The 13,161-nt window shown below is 37.0% G+C and overlaps 1 protein-coding gene across 2 annotated transcripts in view; it reads right to left on the reverse strand.

Moving 5' to 3' along the window:
• Nucleotides 1-3,083: 3,083 nt before the first annotated feature.
• Nucleotides 3,084-13,161, reverse strand: part of LOC139762377 (general transcription factor 3C polypeptide 3) — a 28,450-nt gene continuing 18,372 nt past the window's right edge. Inside the window, exons 11-15 of one of the 2 annotated variants that reach the window (XM_071687180.1) lie at nt 12,468-12,640; nt 10,807-11,008; nt 8,729-8,961; nt 6,646-6,840; nt 3,084-6,495 (exon numbers count right to left, since the gene is read on the reverse strand). In XM_071687180.1, the coding sequence (XP_071543281.1) occupies nt 5,760-6,495; nt 6,646-6,840; nt 8,729-8,961; nt 10,807-11,008; nt 12,468-12,640 (1,539 nt within the window). In that variant the 3' untranslated portion in view covers nt 3,084-5,759. The remainder of the gene's footprint in view (nt 6,496-6,645; nt 6,841-8,728; nt 8,962-10,806; nt 11,009-12,467; nt 12,641-13,161) is intronic. The other variant, XM_071687179.1, reaches the window with a different exon arrangement.

Raw genomic sequence — 13,161 nt, forward strand, 5'->3', positions numbered from 1 at the left:
CAAGTTTTTCAGAGAATCTTAAGATTGCAAAATATGCCATCTTAATCTGGTTGAGAAAGATTGGATGTTCATTCCAAAATATTCATTTACTGCAGGAGCCTCATAAGACTGGAAGGGACTCCTAAGGTAGGAAGTGAGTAAGGCAGAGAACCAGAGCAATATGTATTTTGGCAGATTATTTATGCCCAGAAAAGATGCTATTGGCATATTTGCAAAGTTTGACGAAATCTTTCAAAATAATGATGTTCTTCAGTACTCCAAATTGTGTAACTCATGATTTTATGTGACAACAGGTATACATAATCCATTTGAATTATGTGGTGATAAATTCCATTATTCTTTGATCATTACATAAAAATTAAACCATTCCCTTGAAATTCATGAACAGGGAAGTGAAATCTAATAACTAAAGGGAAAAAATATTTTTTTTTAAACTATTGCTGTAAAATTACTACATAGTAATAATAATATTATGTATACCACCTATCAGTGATCACAGAAAATTACTACTGTTAAGAAAGAGTATAACTAGATTACAGATGTACTTGGAATGGTTAACAGTATTGATATACAATCTTAATATATTGCTCAACTTGTCATTTGTTGTAAACTTTTCATACAAAGGTATGTTCTTGTGTGCACATTTCTCCAGACCAAATATTATTTTTCCAGTTTAGTTTTTCTTTTTCAGTCTAATTTTCTTACTAGAGCACTGCTATTTTCTTTTACATGTCGTGATGTCATATCAGCAGATTAAGGTGTGTTGTTCTGTACGTTAAGATTGTGAGGGTCTGTGTGTAGAGATACAGTATTTGTTTGACATATTTTCGTTTATGGTCTGGAGGTTTGTTGGATGTATGTTAGAATTTCTTGTACATTTTTTTTTTTGCACGTTAATATGGAATATCTCAGTTATTGTATGTAAAAAAAGATTATCCAATCAATTATGTATTTCCTACAAGTCTGTTTGTACATTAAAATTGTATCTTTTGGTTTTTGCCTTATTCCTTGGTTTGATCGAGTAAGTAATGAAAGGGTTAGAGAGATGTGTGGAAATAGAAAGAGTGTGTTTGAGAGAGCAGAAGAGGGTGTGTTGAAATGGTTTGGACATATGGAGAGAGTGAGTGAGGAAAGATCGACAAAAAGAGGATAGATGTGTCAGAGGTGGAAGGAATAGGAGAAGCAGGAGACCAAATTGGAGGTAGAAGGATGGAACGAAAAAGATTTTGAGCGATCGAAGCCTGAACATACAGGAGGGTGAAAGGCATGCGAGGAATAGAGTGAATTGGAACGATGTGGTATACCGGTGTCAACTTGCTGTCAATAGATTGAACCAGGGCATGTGAAGCATCTAGGGTAATCTATGGAAAGGTCTGTGGGGCCTGGATGTGGAAAGGGAGCTATGGCTTTGGTGCATTACACACGACAGATAGAGACTGAGTGTGAACTAATGTGGCCTTTGATGTCTTTTCCTAGTGCTACCTTGCGTGCTCGCCAGGGGGAGTGCGTGCCATTTCATGCATGGCGGGGTGGTGACAGGAATGGATGAAGGCAGGAAGTGGGGATGTGTACATGTGTATATATATGTCTGTGTTATGTATGTGTACATTGAAATGTATAGGTATGAATGAATATGTGCATGTGTGGGCATTTATGTATATACATTTGTATGTGGGTGGGTTGGGCCATTCTTTCATCTGTTTCCTTGCGGTACTTTGCTAACGTGGGAGACAGCAACTAAGTATAATAAATTAAATAAATAATATATATATATATATATATATATATATATATATATATATATATGTTATTTATTTATATTTATTATACTTTGTCGCTGTCTCCCATGTTAGCAAGGTAGTGCAAGGAAACAGACAAAAGAATTCCCAACCCACCCACATACACATGTATATACATACACGTCCACAGATGCAAAATATACATACACAGACATACACATACACATAATTCATACTTGTTGCCTTTATTCTTTCCCGTCGCCACCCCACCACACATGAAATGACACCCCCCTCCCCCCCGCATGCGCGCAAGGTAGTGCTATGAAAAGACAACAAAGGCCACATTCATTCACACTCAGTCTCTAGCTGTCATGTGTAATGCACTGAAGCCACAGCTCCCCTTTCCATATCTAGGCCCCACAGACCTTTCCATGGTTTTACCCGAGACGCTTCACATGCCCTGGTTCAATCCATTGACACACATCGATCCCGGTATACCACATCGTTCCATTTACTGTACTCCTTGCACGCCTTTCACCATCCTGCATGTTCAGGCCCCAATCACTCAAAATCTTTTTCACTCCATCCTTCCACCTCCAATTTGGTTTCCCACTTCTCGTTCCCTCCACCTCTGACACATATATCCTCTTTGTCAATCTTTCCTCACTCATTCTCTCCATGTGCCCAAACCATTTCAAAACACCCTCTTCTGCTCTCTCAACCACACTCTTTTTATTACCACACATCTCTTACCCTTTCATTACTTACTCGATCAAACCACCTCACACCACATAATGTCCTCAAACATCTCATCTCCAACATATCCATCCTCCGCACAACCCTATCTATAGCCCACATCTTGCATCCGTATAACATTGTTGGAGCCACTATTCCTTCAGACATACTCATTTTTGCTTTCCAAGATAATGTTCTCACCTTCCACACATTCTTCACCGTTCCCAGAATTTTTGCCCCCTCCCCCACCCTGTGACTCACTTCCGCTTCCATGGTTCCATCCGCTACCAAATCCACTCCCAGATATCTAAAACACTTTACTTCCAGTTTTTCTCCACTCAAACTTACCTCCCAATTGACTTGTCCCTCAACCCTTCTGTAAATGTGAATAAGAGCAAGGTTATTACCTTGCTCTTATTCACATTTACTCTCAGCTTTCTTCTTTCACACACTTTACCAAACTCAGTCACCAGCTTCTGCAGCTTCACATATTTGTACTTGCTTGCTCTCATCCAGGAAACAATATGGTTTCTATTAGGACCTCGGCTAACATAGATATGATTACACTAGTAAATGGTGAAAGTTATGAGGTGAAGTGATACTTCAATAGTTCATACAATTTTTGTTAATTTTATATACACGTGTTTCTTGGAGACAATCCACCTCATCAGGTGCCAGTACTTAGTTATTTAAATCTCAACATCACAGTGGAGTACCACTGTCCATCACCATTCAGTACAGACCAACCACTACCCACTTTGGCAGTAACTGCTTGAAATATTTCATACAAAGGCATGTTTTCTCAAGCTTATTATTACATGCTTCTGTATGTTCAGATTTTGAAGTCCTGTTTGTGTGAATACAATATTTGTTTACTGTATTTAGGTGTCTGATCTGGATTTGCTTGATGCATGTTAAAATTTTTTGTGCCTTTTTCTTGTAAGTACATATTTGTTACCTGTGTGTCAGTACATAAAGATTAGTGCCTTTCATTTTACAGTTGCTTGAGTATATGCATAAATTCTGCAATATGTGTATATACTGTACAGACCCATAAGCCTGGATGACCATACTTTTGCAATTAGAAATTTAGCCAAATCTTCCAGAACAATATATACATTTATATGGTTATTCAATATTCCAAATTGTGTAGGAAACTATGATTTAAACTATAATACATGATAAATATACTTTGAACTTGTATTACATAAAATAATGACTAGCCATATGAAATTCATGAACCAAGAGCTGCAATTTAATCTTAAAATCATTATGTATACTTGTTTGCCTTTGTGTATTATTTGTGATGAATTGTCTGTCTAATTAGGTTACTACCGGGCTCTTCCATATTTCAATTTAAAAAAAATGTGGTTTCTGTGTTACCAAGAATTTGATGTCCTGTATGTAAATACAGGGTTTGCTCTTATATAGGTGTCTGATATGTTGATTTGCTTGATCCAAGCTAAACAAATTTTTCCTAGCATATTATTATCCATGCAGGTATGCATTTACTACCATTCTGTCTGTACATAAAGGTATGTCCTCTGCATTCTTCAGAGTTGCTTAAGTATTTGCATTTGCTGCATTTCATAAACTATACAAGCCTCTTATATCTGCATAACTTCATATTTCTATGTACAGCCTGATGGATAATTTCACACTTCCTGTATTTATTGTTGCAGTAACTGAAGGAATATTAAAGAGTACACACCTACTTTAATATACCTTGATGAATAATCATATAAATTAACTACAGAAAATTCATTGCGTTTTTTTGAAGAAAAAATTAATCATACATGGTCCAATATATCTTTGCAATTACACAATTTGTCTTGCCATTAGACCATGTATTATTCTTTACCTATATATATATATTATATATATATATATATATATATATATATATATATATATATATATATCTTTCACACCACTCGCCACTTCCCGCATCAGCGAGGTAGCATTAAGAACAAGAGGACTGGGCCTTAGAGGGAACATCCTCACATGACCCCCTTCTTTGTTCCTTCCTTTGGAAAATTACAAAAAAAAAAAAAAAAGAGGGAAGGATGTCCAGCCCCCCACTCCCTTCCCTTTTAGTCTCCTTCTACAACACGCAGGGAATACGTGGGAAGTATTCTTTCTCCCCTATCCCCAGGGATATATATATATATATGGGGGGCTGGAACTCCTCCCATCCTCTTTTATTTTTTTTTTTTTTTCCTCCAAAAGGAGAAAAGAGAAGGGGGCCAAGCAAGGATATTCCATGTGTGTGTTGCTGTCGTGTATGTACTGTTGGTTGTGTGTGTGGTGGTGTGTATGTGGTTTTCTGTGTTGTATTGTTGTTAGGCATGTGTGTGGATGTTGTGCATGTGTGTTGTTATAGTTGTTTATGTGTTTGTATTGTTGTGTGTGGATGAGCTGATGTGTGTGTTGCTGCTGTGTTTAGTTGTTCATGTGTTGTGCGTTTTCATTTTGTGGTTGTTGTTGTTGTGTGAGTTGTTTATGTGATCGAATGTGTATTGTTGTGTATGTGCGTTGGTTTTGTGTGTCTTGTGCATGTGTTGCTGTTGTGTGTGTGTTGTATTGTTGTACACATGTTTGTATTGTGTGTGTGTGTGTGGATGTATCGTTTTTTGGGTTGTGTGTGTGGCTTTGTTTGTTTGTGTGTTGTGCATGTGTTTTGTAGTTATGTGTTTGTATTGTTGTGTGGATGGGTTATTTTTGTGTTGTGCATGCATGTGTGTTTGTGTTGTTGTGCATGTGCTGCTGTTGTGTATGTTGTATGTGTGTTGTATTGTTGTTTGTGTTGTGTGTTGCTGTTTTGTGTGTGTGTTGTTCTTGTGCATATGTGAGTTGTTTACATGATTGTATGTGTATTGTTGTGCATGTGTTGCTGTTTTGTGTGTGTGTGGGTTGTTTTTGTGTTGTGCATTGTTGTTGTGTGTGTTTGTTGTTGTTTATGTGTATGTGTTGTGTTTTTGTGTGGTTGATGTTGTGTGTGTGTTGTTGTTGTGCATGTGTTGCTGTTGTGTGTGTATGTGGATGTTATGTGTGTGTGTGTGTGTTGTTTATGTGTTTGTGTGTTGTGTATTTTGCTGTGGCCATCCCCTTGATGGAGTTCCTGGAAGGAACAGGCATCAGATATATAAATAGATATTATTTTTTAGAAATGTATAAACCTTACATAAACAAAAATATATCAGGTACTTCAAGGAATGTATTCTTTCCTCACCAAGCAAAAGCTACTTGCTTTTCCAATATGAACAAACTTATTCCTATTGAAATCTAGACCCTAATGTACTTGTACATATACATTCTGGCTAAGCTGGGAGAGCCACTGTTTTGGTAAATGAGAGCTAAGTTAAAGGCAATCTCCCTTGATAGGTCAAGTCTGGGTCCTTCTGGTGGTTCCTCTACAGTGGGGCAATCCAGTGCAAGTTTGTAATAGTGGATCGCTTGTGGCAGAAGATTAAGCTGATGAAAGGCTCGTCCCAAATTGTACATTGACTCCTGACACTCCCCACGCATCTCTACATACGTGTTTAGAAAGGCACATGCCTGCACTACTAAGGAATGTTTTTTGCCACTGAACTTCTGACATGCCATATGAGTGAAAGTCAAGCCTAACATAAGTGGGATTAGGGGATTACTGGGGTCTTGTTTAAATGCTTGAGTGTACTCTGCTAAAGAATATTTATATGTACCTGCAACTAAGCAATTGTGACCATTAAGTAATCCTAATGCAACCAAGTCTGGGTGTTTGTGAGTAAGACGTAGCAAAAAACGATTATGTCGAAAATCATCAGCTTTAGAAATTATGAGATTAAGCAGGTTCCAGCATCTCTGATTCTCTGGATTTTTTATCACTAGTTCCCTCATGATGTTGTAAGCAAAATAAGAACTGTCATTGTAAATGCATGCCAGCAGACACATGAATTCTATCTCTCGAGCACGTTCCTTTTCCCTCATGAATTCCTTTGATCCAAGGGCACTAAAGGTCATTCTCTCCAGCTCCTCGAATCTGAGAAATAGAACAAAATATTTCATGCATCAAAGTTACCAGAGAGCCAATTATAAGCATGATCCATTTATTCAACAATTATAATATACCACTATCAACAGAATTAAAAGAAAATTTTTTAGAAAATATCTCTGTGCCACAGTAACAAACCTGCTCTTCTCGTGAAGAATATTACATACAGTAGTAAAGAGATCCCACTGATCATCTAGTGGTACATCAGGTCCTGTATATGCTGGCCCATTGTCTTCAAGGTTCTCATTCTTAGAACGACGCAGTTCCCGTATAGCCTCGTATTTATTACTTATTTTTTTGTTGCTCAGCATTGCCTCTGCTTCATCTCTATTTCTGTTGGAAAACAATATATGATGAAAAGCTATTCTGCCATTATTAAATGATTTTTGTTACTTCATGGAAATCTAATATAGCACAAGCAAAAATCTTAAGTCATACAGGACAGGGAAAGAATGGGTTAACGAATATAATTCACGATGGAAAGTTTTGCTGAATCATAAATTAATACTGTAATTACTTTATTCCATAGCAACTTAGCATCATGAAACACCTTCTGAAGGTGTTACATTGATTTTACAGATTATGAAAATTACATTCCCCATTTCATACAACTGCCTTTTTTTTCATTGTATGATAAGTGAAAACAGTCTTTTAAACATAACAAAACCAATTTTGTGAGTTTAGGGGGCACTTAAACTTTTAAAACCCTCATCCCTTACCATAATGCTTCAACACTATGTCCATGTCCACTCATGGGATTTGCTATTATTTGTGGAACAAATTATCATTTACTGATTGCATAAATTTTAAATTCATTCACCATGCAATGGAGACATTCCTAGAAAAAAGTCAAATATTGTATTCCTTTATAAATTCTTACTGAAAAAGAATGCAGTATAGTATTCATTTTCAACGCATATTAAAATGCACTGCTGAAAATATGATAGCAAAATACCCACAATAACAAGTCTTACATACCTTACAATTATACCCCAGCACAGAAAAAACCTTGCACTCTTGATGGCAGAGTTGTGACAACTATATGGCAACAACTTTTAGGCCAGAACATAATGAAACTCATCTGCTTGTTTACCACAATGTTACCTGCCAATACCCTAGTGTAGATCATTCACATAATATTTAAGTTTCTTAAGTGCTTGCATTATTCAATCAAAAAATTGTACTGTGCATACTTTATTTCAGGGGGGATTTTTTTTACTTTTTTCAATAACAAAAAAAAGTTCTGGACCCTTATCTCATTTTCCCCAAAAGCCTTAACATTAGTCTTCACAGTTTTTAATTACTTATGGGACCCCTAATATCATAACCTGAATGAACATCAAGGAATAGATGTACTATTAATCTCTGTAGTGAAGTGCATTGCATAGATGTCAATCATAGACTCGCCTGGAACTATTTCTAGCCATCCCTCTAGTTTTCTTTTCATCCTCAAAGGGCTACAGTAGTTTCCCTTGGTCTCACTCTCAGCCTGAGTTTAATAACATGGAAAGAAAGAGTGAGAATAAAGCAGGAGGGAGAACAGATGGTCCTTTCGTATTTTCCCCATCTCCCTCTCTCCCAATCTCCTTTTCCTCCAGTGATCAAGTATGGGAGAGAAAAAGGGATGGATTAAATATGAGAGGAAAAGGTGGTTGAGGAAAGGAAAGAACAGGAAGGGGTGAAAGAAAGAGGGGAAGAACACAGGCAGTACACCTCTTTTCCTGCTTACTCTTTTCTAACATCTTTTTTCTTCATCCAAGAAGGAGGTGTTGGAGAGGAGGGAGATAAATGTAAAAGGGAAAATGTAAGAGAGAGGGTTGAGATTGTACGGCAACAGGAGAGATTAAGGATGGGGGAGAAAAGAAAAATGAAAGGATTAAAACGAGAAAAGGTGGGCCCAATTGCAACTCTCTCATTCCTGCCTACTTGCACTCTCTCCATCTTACCTGTCTCACCCCAACTAAAAAAGAAAAAAAAAGGGGGGGGGAAGTGTGGTAAAAGGAAAGGAAGAAGGGAAATCTGGTAACAAAAGAGAAGAGAAATGGGATATAGCAGAAAGGTGAAATGGGTAGAGGACAAAGGAAAGGCAGATCACAGACAACCTGTTGGTGTATAAGTGAGAATCACAGTAATCAAAATTCTAGACAGACGAAGACTTGGTAACAAAATGTGAAATATAATGCAAAGTTCCAGTGTAAAATCACCCTGCAAATAATATTACCGGATATGAATGAAATGTCTGCGGAAAAGCAACTTTGCAGCATTAATGAAGTCATCAACGAGACCCTGATCCAGGAGAATCTTGCAGCGCTGATACAGAAGCTGGGAATCCAGAGGCTGAGAGTCACTCTCTTGATTCAGGATGAGCAGAGCTTCATCCAAACGGCCAAGTGATTGCAAAATTGAAGACAGAGTTAACCTGGCTTCTGCATGTTGTGGAGCCAGTTGTACAACCTAAAAAAGGAAGAAAAATATCTAGAGGCATCTTTCAGTAAAGACCATACTTTGAATTCAGATCAAAGGTAATGGATTACTACAGATAGTACATTACTAGAGTATAAGACATGCACATATATGTGCAACAATAGGACGCTTGCATCCATCACAGAAAGATGAAGAAGACCTGTGCCCATTTGTATAACAAAAAGTCTCCTACAACCATCATAGAAAGAGAACAGAGAAGACAATAATTATATGAAGCTCCCATAATATTTCAGTACTAAAATCATACTTTGACGTCAAGGACCGATGATGCTCTACCTTTTTACACAAAATAATAAGTTCATTAACTGTTGCCATTTACTTAAGGTAAATTAAGTGCATGTAGTACACATATACATTTTATGGTCCCCAACCCTACAGTCTGGCTAAAGACAAAGATACTAAATTCCTCAAAGAAGACTTGCAACCCTTGAATTTGAAAATCACTTTCATGATATCTAGATGCATGTTTCACTTGCTTAACCAATTCAGTGTCAGCTAGGGTTGAAAAGAGGTGCCTCTACTCTATTTCTACCTGTATCTGTGGTACCCGTTCCTGCCAGGAACTCCCATCATAGTCTGTAGCGAGATACATGTATGATGAAATACGGTCAAAACAAACAAGAGATTTAAGAAACAATGTTTTAAACCAGAAAAAAAAAAAACGAAGATAAGTGTCACTGAGTCGAAAGTAGTTACAGGAAATAAATCAAAGATTTCAAAGATTCACATTAGGCATTCACATTAAAGAATAATCCTTATTTTTTGTTAGCTGAGATGGCATGGGCAACTGCAGCCCTAATCAAGGCCATCCAATTAACGCAACATATATACGTAAAATCCTCACTTGGCTCCCTTCTCTCTTCCTTCTTTTGGAAAAATAAAAACTGAAAGGGAGGATTTCCAGCCTCCTGCTCCCTTCCCTTTTAGTCGCCTTTTACGACACGCAAGGAATACATGGGAAGTATTCTTTCTACCCTATTCCCAGGGCGATGCTGCTTCCTGAGGGGCTGGGAATGGATGAGGGCAAGCAGGTATGAGTATGTACAAGTGTATATATGTATGTGTATGTATAGATGTTGATATGTAAGTATATGAGTGGATGGGTCTTTCTTCATCTGTTTCCTGGTGCTACCTCCCTATAAATATAAAATATTTTTTCTTATATATATATTCATTTCTGTATATGAGTGGATGGGTCTTTCTCCATCTGGCTCCTGGTGCAACCTTGCTAATGGGGGTAATGGTGATCAATAAAGAAAAATTAAAATATTAGTGAGGTAACATCAAGAACAGATGACTGAGCCTCCTCTCTGTTCCTTCTTTTAGAAAGTAAATACAAAAGGGGAGGATTTCCAGCTTCCTTATCCCACACCTTTTAGTCGCCTTCTACGACACGCAGGGAATATGTGGGCAGTATCTATTTCTCCCCTATCCCTAGGGATATACCCCAGCCCATTTACTGTGGACTGCCTGGCACAACCAGGATTGGAACCTAAGCACTTGACCAAGGCAGCCTGTGAGTGCATCATGGTCAGAAACACTTAACAGCTACACCACAGCATGTAAAAGAAATATGAAATATACACAGAATTACTACAAAAACATTCAAGAGAAGATTAGACTCATGGTTGAAACAATACCAGATGAACAGAGAACAATTCTGCCAATGGAGTAGCTGCAGAATTGGTAGGAAAAGGAGACATGGTCAAGAGAAGAGTCATTCAACACACAAATCAGGTGGTGTGAACAGTGTGTCAGCCATGCTGTCATTCATGGCAAAAATCTCATCATAGGTACATGTGGGTAGTTACTTACTTGACTATATGCCTGAGCAGCCTCTTCCATTTGGTCAACAGCTGCTAAGCACTCGCCATACTGAAGCCACACAGCTGCAACATTGTAATGGTTCGAGTTTATCAGTGGGTGTAGGATAGGCAGTGCTGCTTCATGGTAATCAGCACTCTTGTAGGCTTCTGCTATGTCTAGATACAAGTCTCCAAATTCTTCCTCAGACTCGCTGATGAAATAAAATCATGGTAAATATCCTGTACATAAAAATGTAATCCATTATGAACTGTAATTCATATTTCAGTTAACTGCAAGGCTTACCACAAGGGTGTGATAATTATATCAAATATGATAAATTTATGAAAATACTTTAGTTAAATTATTACATTTTATTTAGAAAGTATGCAAGAAAATAATGTACCTGACAATTATGTCACAAAATGAATGTTAAGATTTTCGCTTCAATAAAGTGGTGTCCCTCAATTTCACATTCACTCACGAACTTGTGCAACTCACGTGATAAACAACTTCATACTTAAGTTCTGTATATGATTTATGTGAAGTGTACTGTAACAAACCATAGTGCTACATGACACATTTAACACAACTGAGACCTCTTACTTGCCCACTGAAGGACTACCATGAAAGAAGTTAAGGCACTGACCCTTTTGTCATGATTCAATTCTCTAGTTTAGATTGTTTAGCTCTTGCTGGTCTGCCTCAAGTGTTAAAAATTTCAACAATACATAAGAAAATTTCATTTTTCTTCTGTGTCGTTTCTAGTTTGTTCTTTTCCCACTTCCCTTTTCATATGTTTTCACACCACTCAATCTTTTCAATTATTTCACTTGATATGACTTGACTGTAATTGATTTCAGCATTATTGTTGAATCTTCAATATTAGAAAATGTAAATGTGGTCAATAACCAATATGTCTCTCAACACATCCACCACTCTCCTTTCTTTTGCATCCAAGGCCCAGGAAAGGCATCCACAGAACAATATTAAGACTACCGTAACTTCAAACATACCCTTATATAGACACTGCCTTTTCCTTGCACATGCTCCATAATACTCCCAAAATCTTAACCCATTCTTCCATCCTGTGACTCACTTAAATAACAGTGTTCCATCCACTCCCAGATACTCCACTTTCTCCAAGCCTGCCTCATTTAAAGTCACATTCGTACGTGTCATGATGTATTAAAAGAGTGAAAGATCTCAAATGTCATTCATAAATAAATATAATTACTTGATCTGTGGGAAAAACAAAAGTAACTCAATATTTCTGATGCTTAAGTAACAACTAATTAGCAATATATAAAAATGGTTTCCAAGACTTAAATGGAGCAAGAAATTTATATGTAATTCCAGGTTAGTAAGTACTAATTACTACAATAATATTTCACTTCTAATGACAATTAACATATATGAAGCAACTGGAAACAAAATAATCTTTCCAAAAATTAACCCCAGTAATTCCTTTTAAGAGCTTCAACTTTTTCAAAATGGGAAAAAATCATTACTAAAAGATTAACTATCCATACTCCAAAGTTGAAATTTTATTCTTAAAAATGTTTTGCTTTGTGTGCAACCTTTCTTACAACACTTAGTTTTCTGAATTTGCTTTTGGGATTTAAAAAAAATAAATTCATGAATAAACAATTAAGATCATGTTTAGTACTCACTTCATAAGTAATTCCACTAATGGGGCAGCTAATTCAAATGCCTTTACATGGATAAGGGCAACAGTCAGCTTGGTGCGAAGATCAATCAGTAGGTCAAGAGGGACAAAACATTCTGTGGCTAACAGCAACTGATCCTCCAGCTCTCGTTTGTGAAACTCTTCCTCTTCAATGTCCTATGAATTGATGCATTGGAAAAAAAGGAAGTTTTGCAAATCAAGTAAAAAAAAAATAAAGGTATAATTCATTTGTATTTCTAGAAACAGCCTATATCATTAAAGAGGTTCACAAGCTGAAATGTACCATGAATCCTATCATATTCAAAGACTTTGCAGAAGTCTCTTGCCAACACTTGGGTTGCATTCCTGAAATACCCTATAGCTGGCAAAACTGGCTGGCATGGTACAAGGCCTATGGGAAATTAGGGGGTGTCTCTAGAAATATTCCTAAAGCCCTAAAATGACATTTCACTGTTACAAATACGTATGTTTTACTTCAAAAACAACTGCATATTTTATAGTATTACAAAGAAATCATTAAAAAGCTGTAAAGTAATAATGTGATGGCAGTATGTTATCCCTGATGGCGTGCTTCATACTTCCACAAAATAGACAATTAGCTATGCCATGCTAAAGGCCACCTTAATATTCATCCTAGCACACTGTATCATAGCAACACTGCCTGGTTATGACATTCT

The sequence above is a fragment of the Panulirus ornatus genome, chromosome 43, assembly GCF_036320965.1.
Source record: "Panulirus ornatus isolate Po-2019 chromosome 43, ASM3632096v1, whole genome shotgun sequence".
NCBI lineage: Eukaryota > Metazoa > Arthropoda > Malacostraca > Decapoda > Palinuridae > Panulirus > Panulirus ornatus.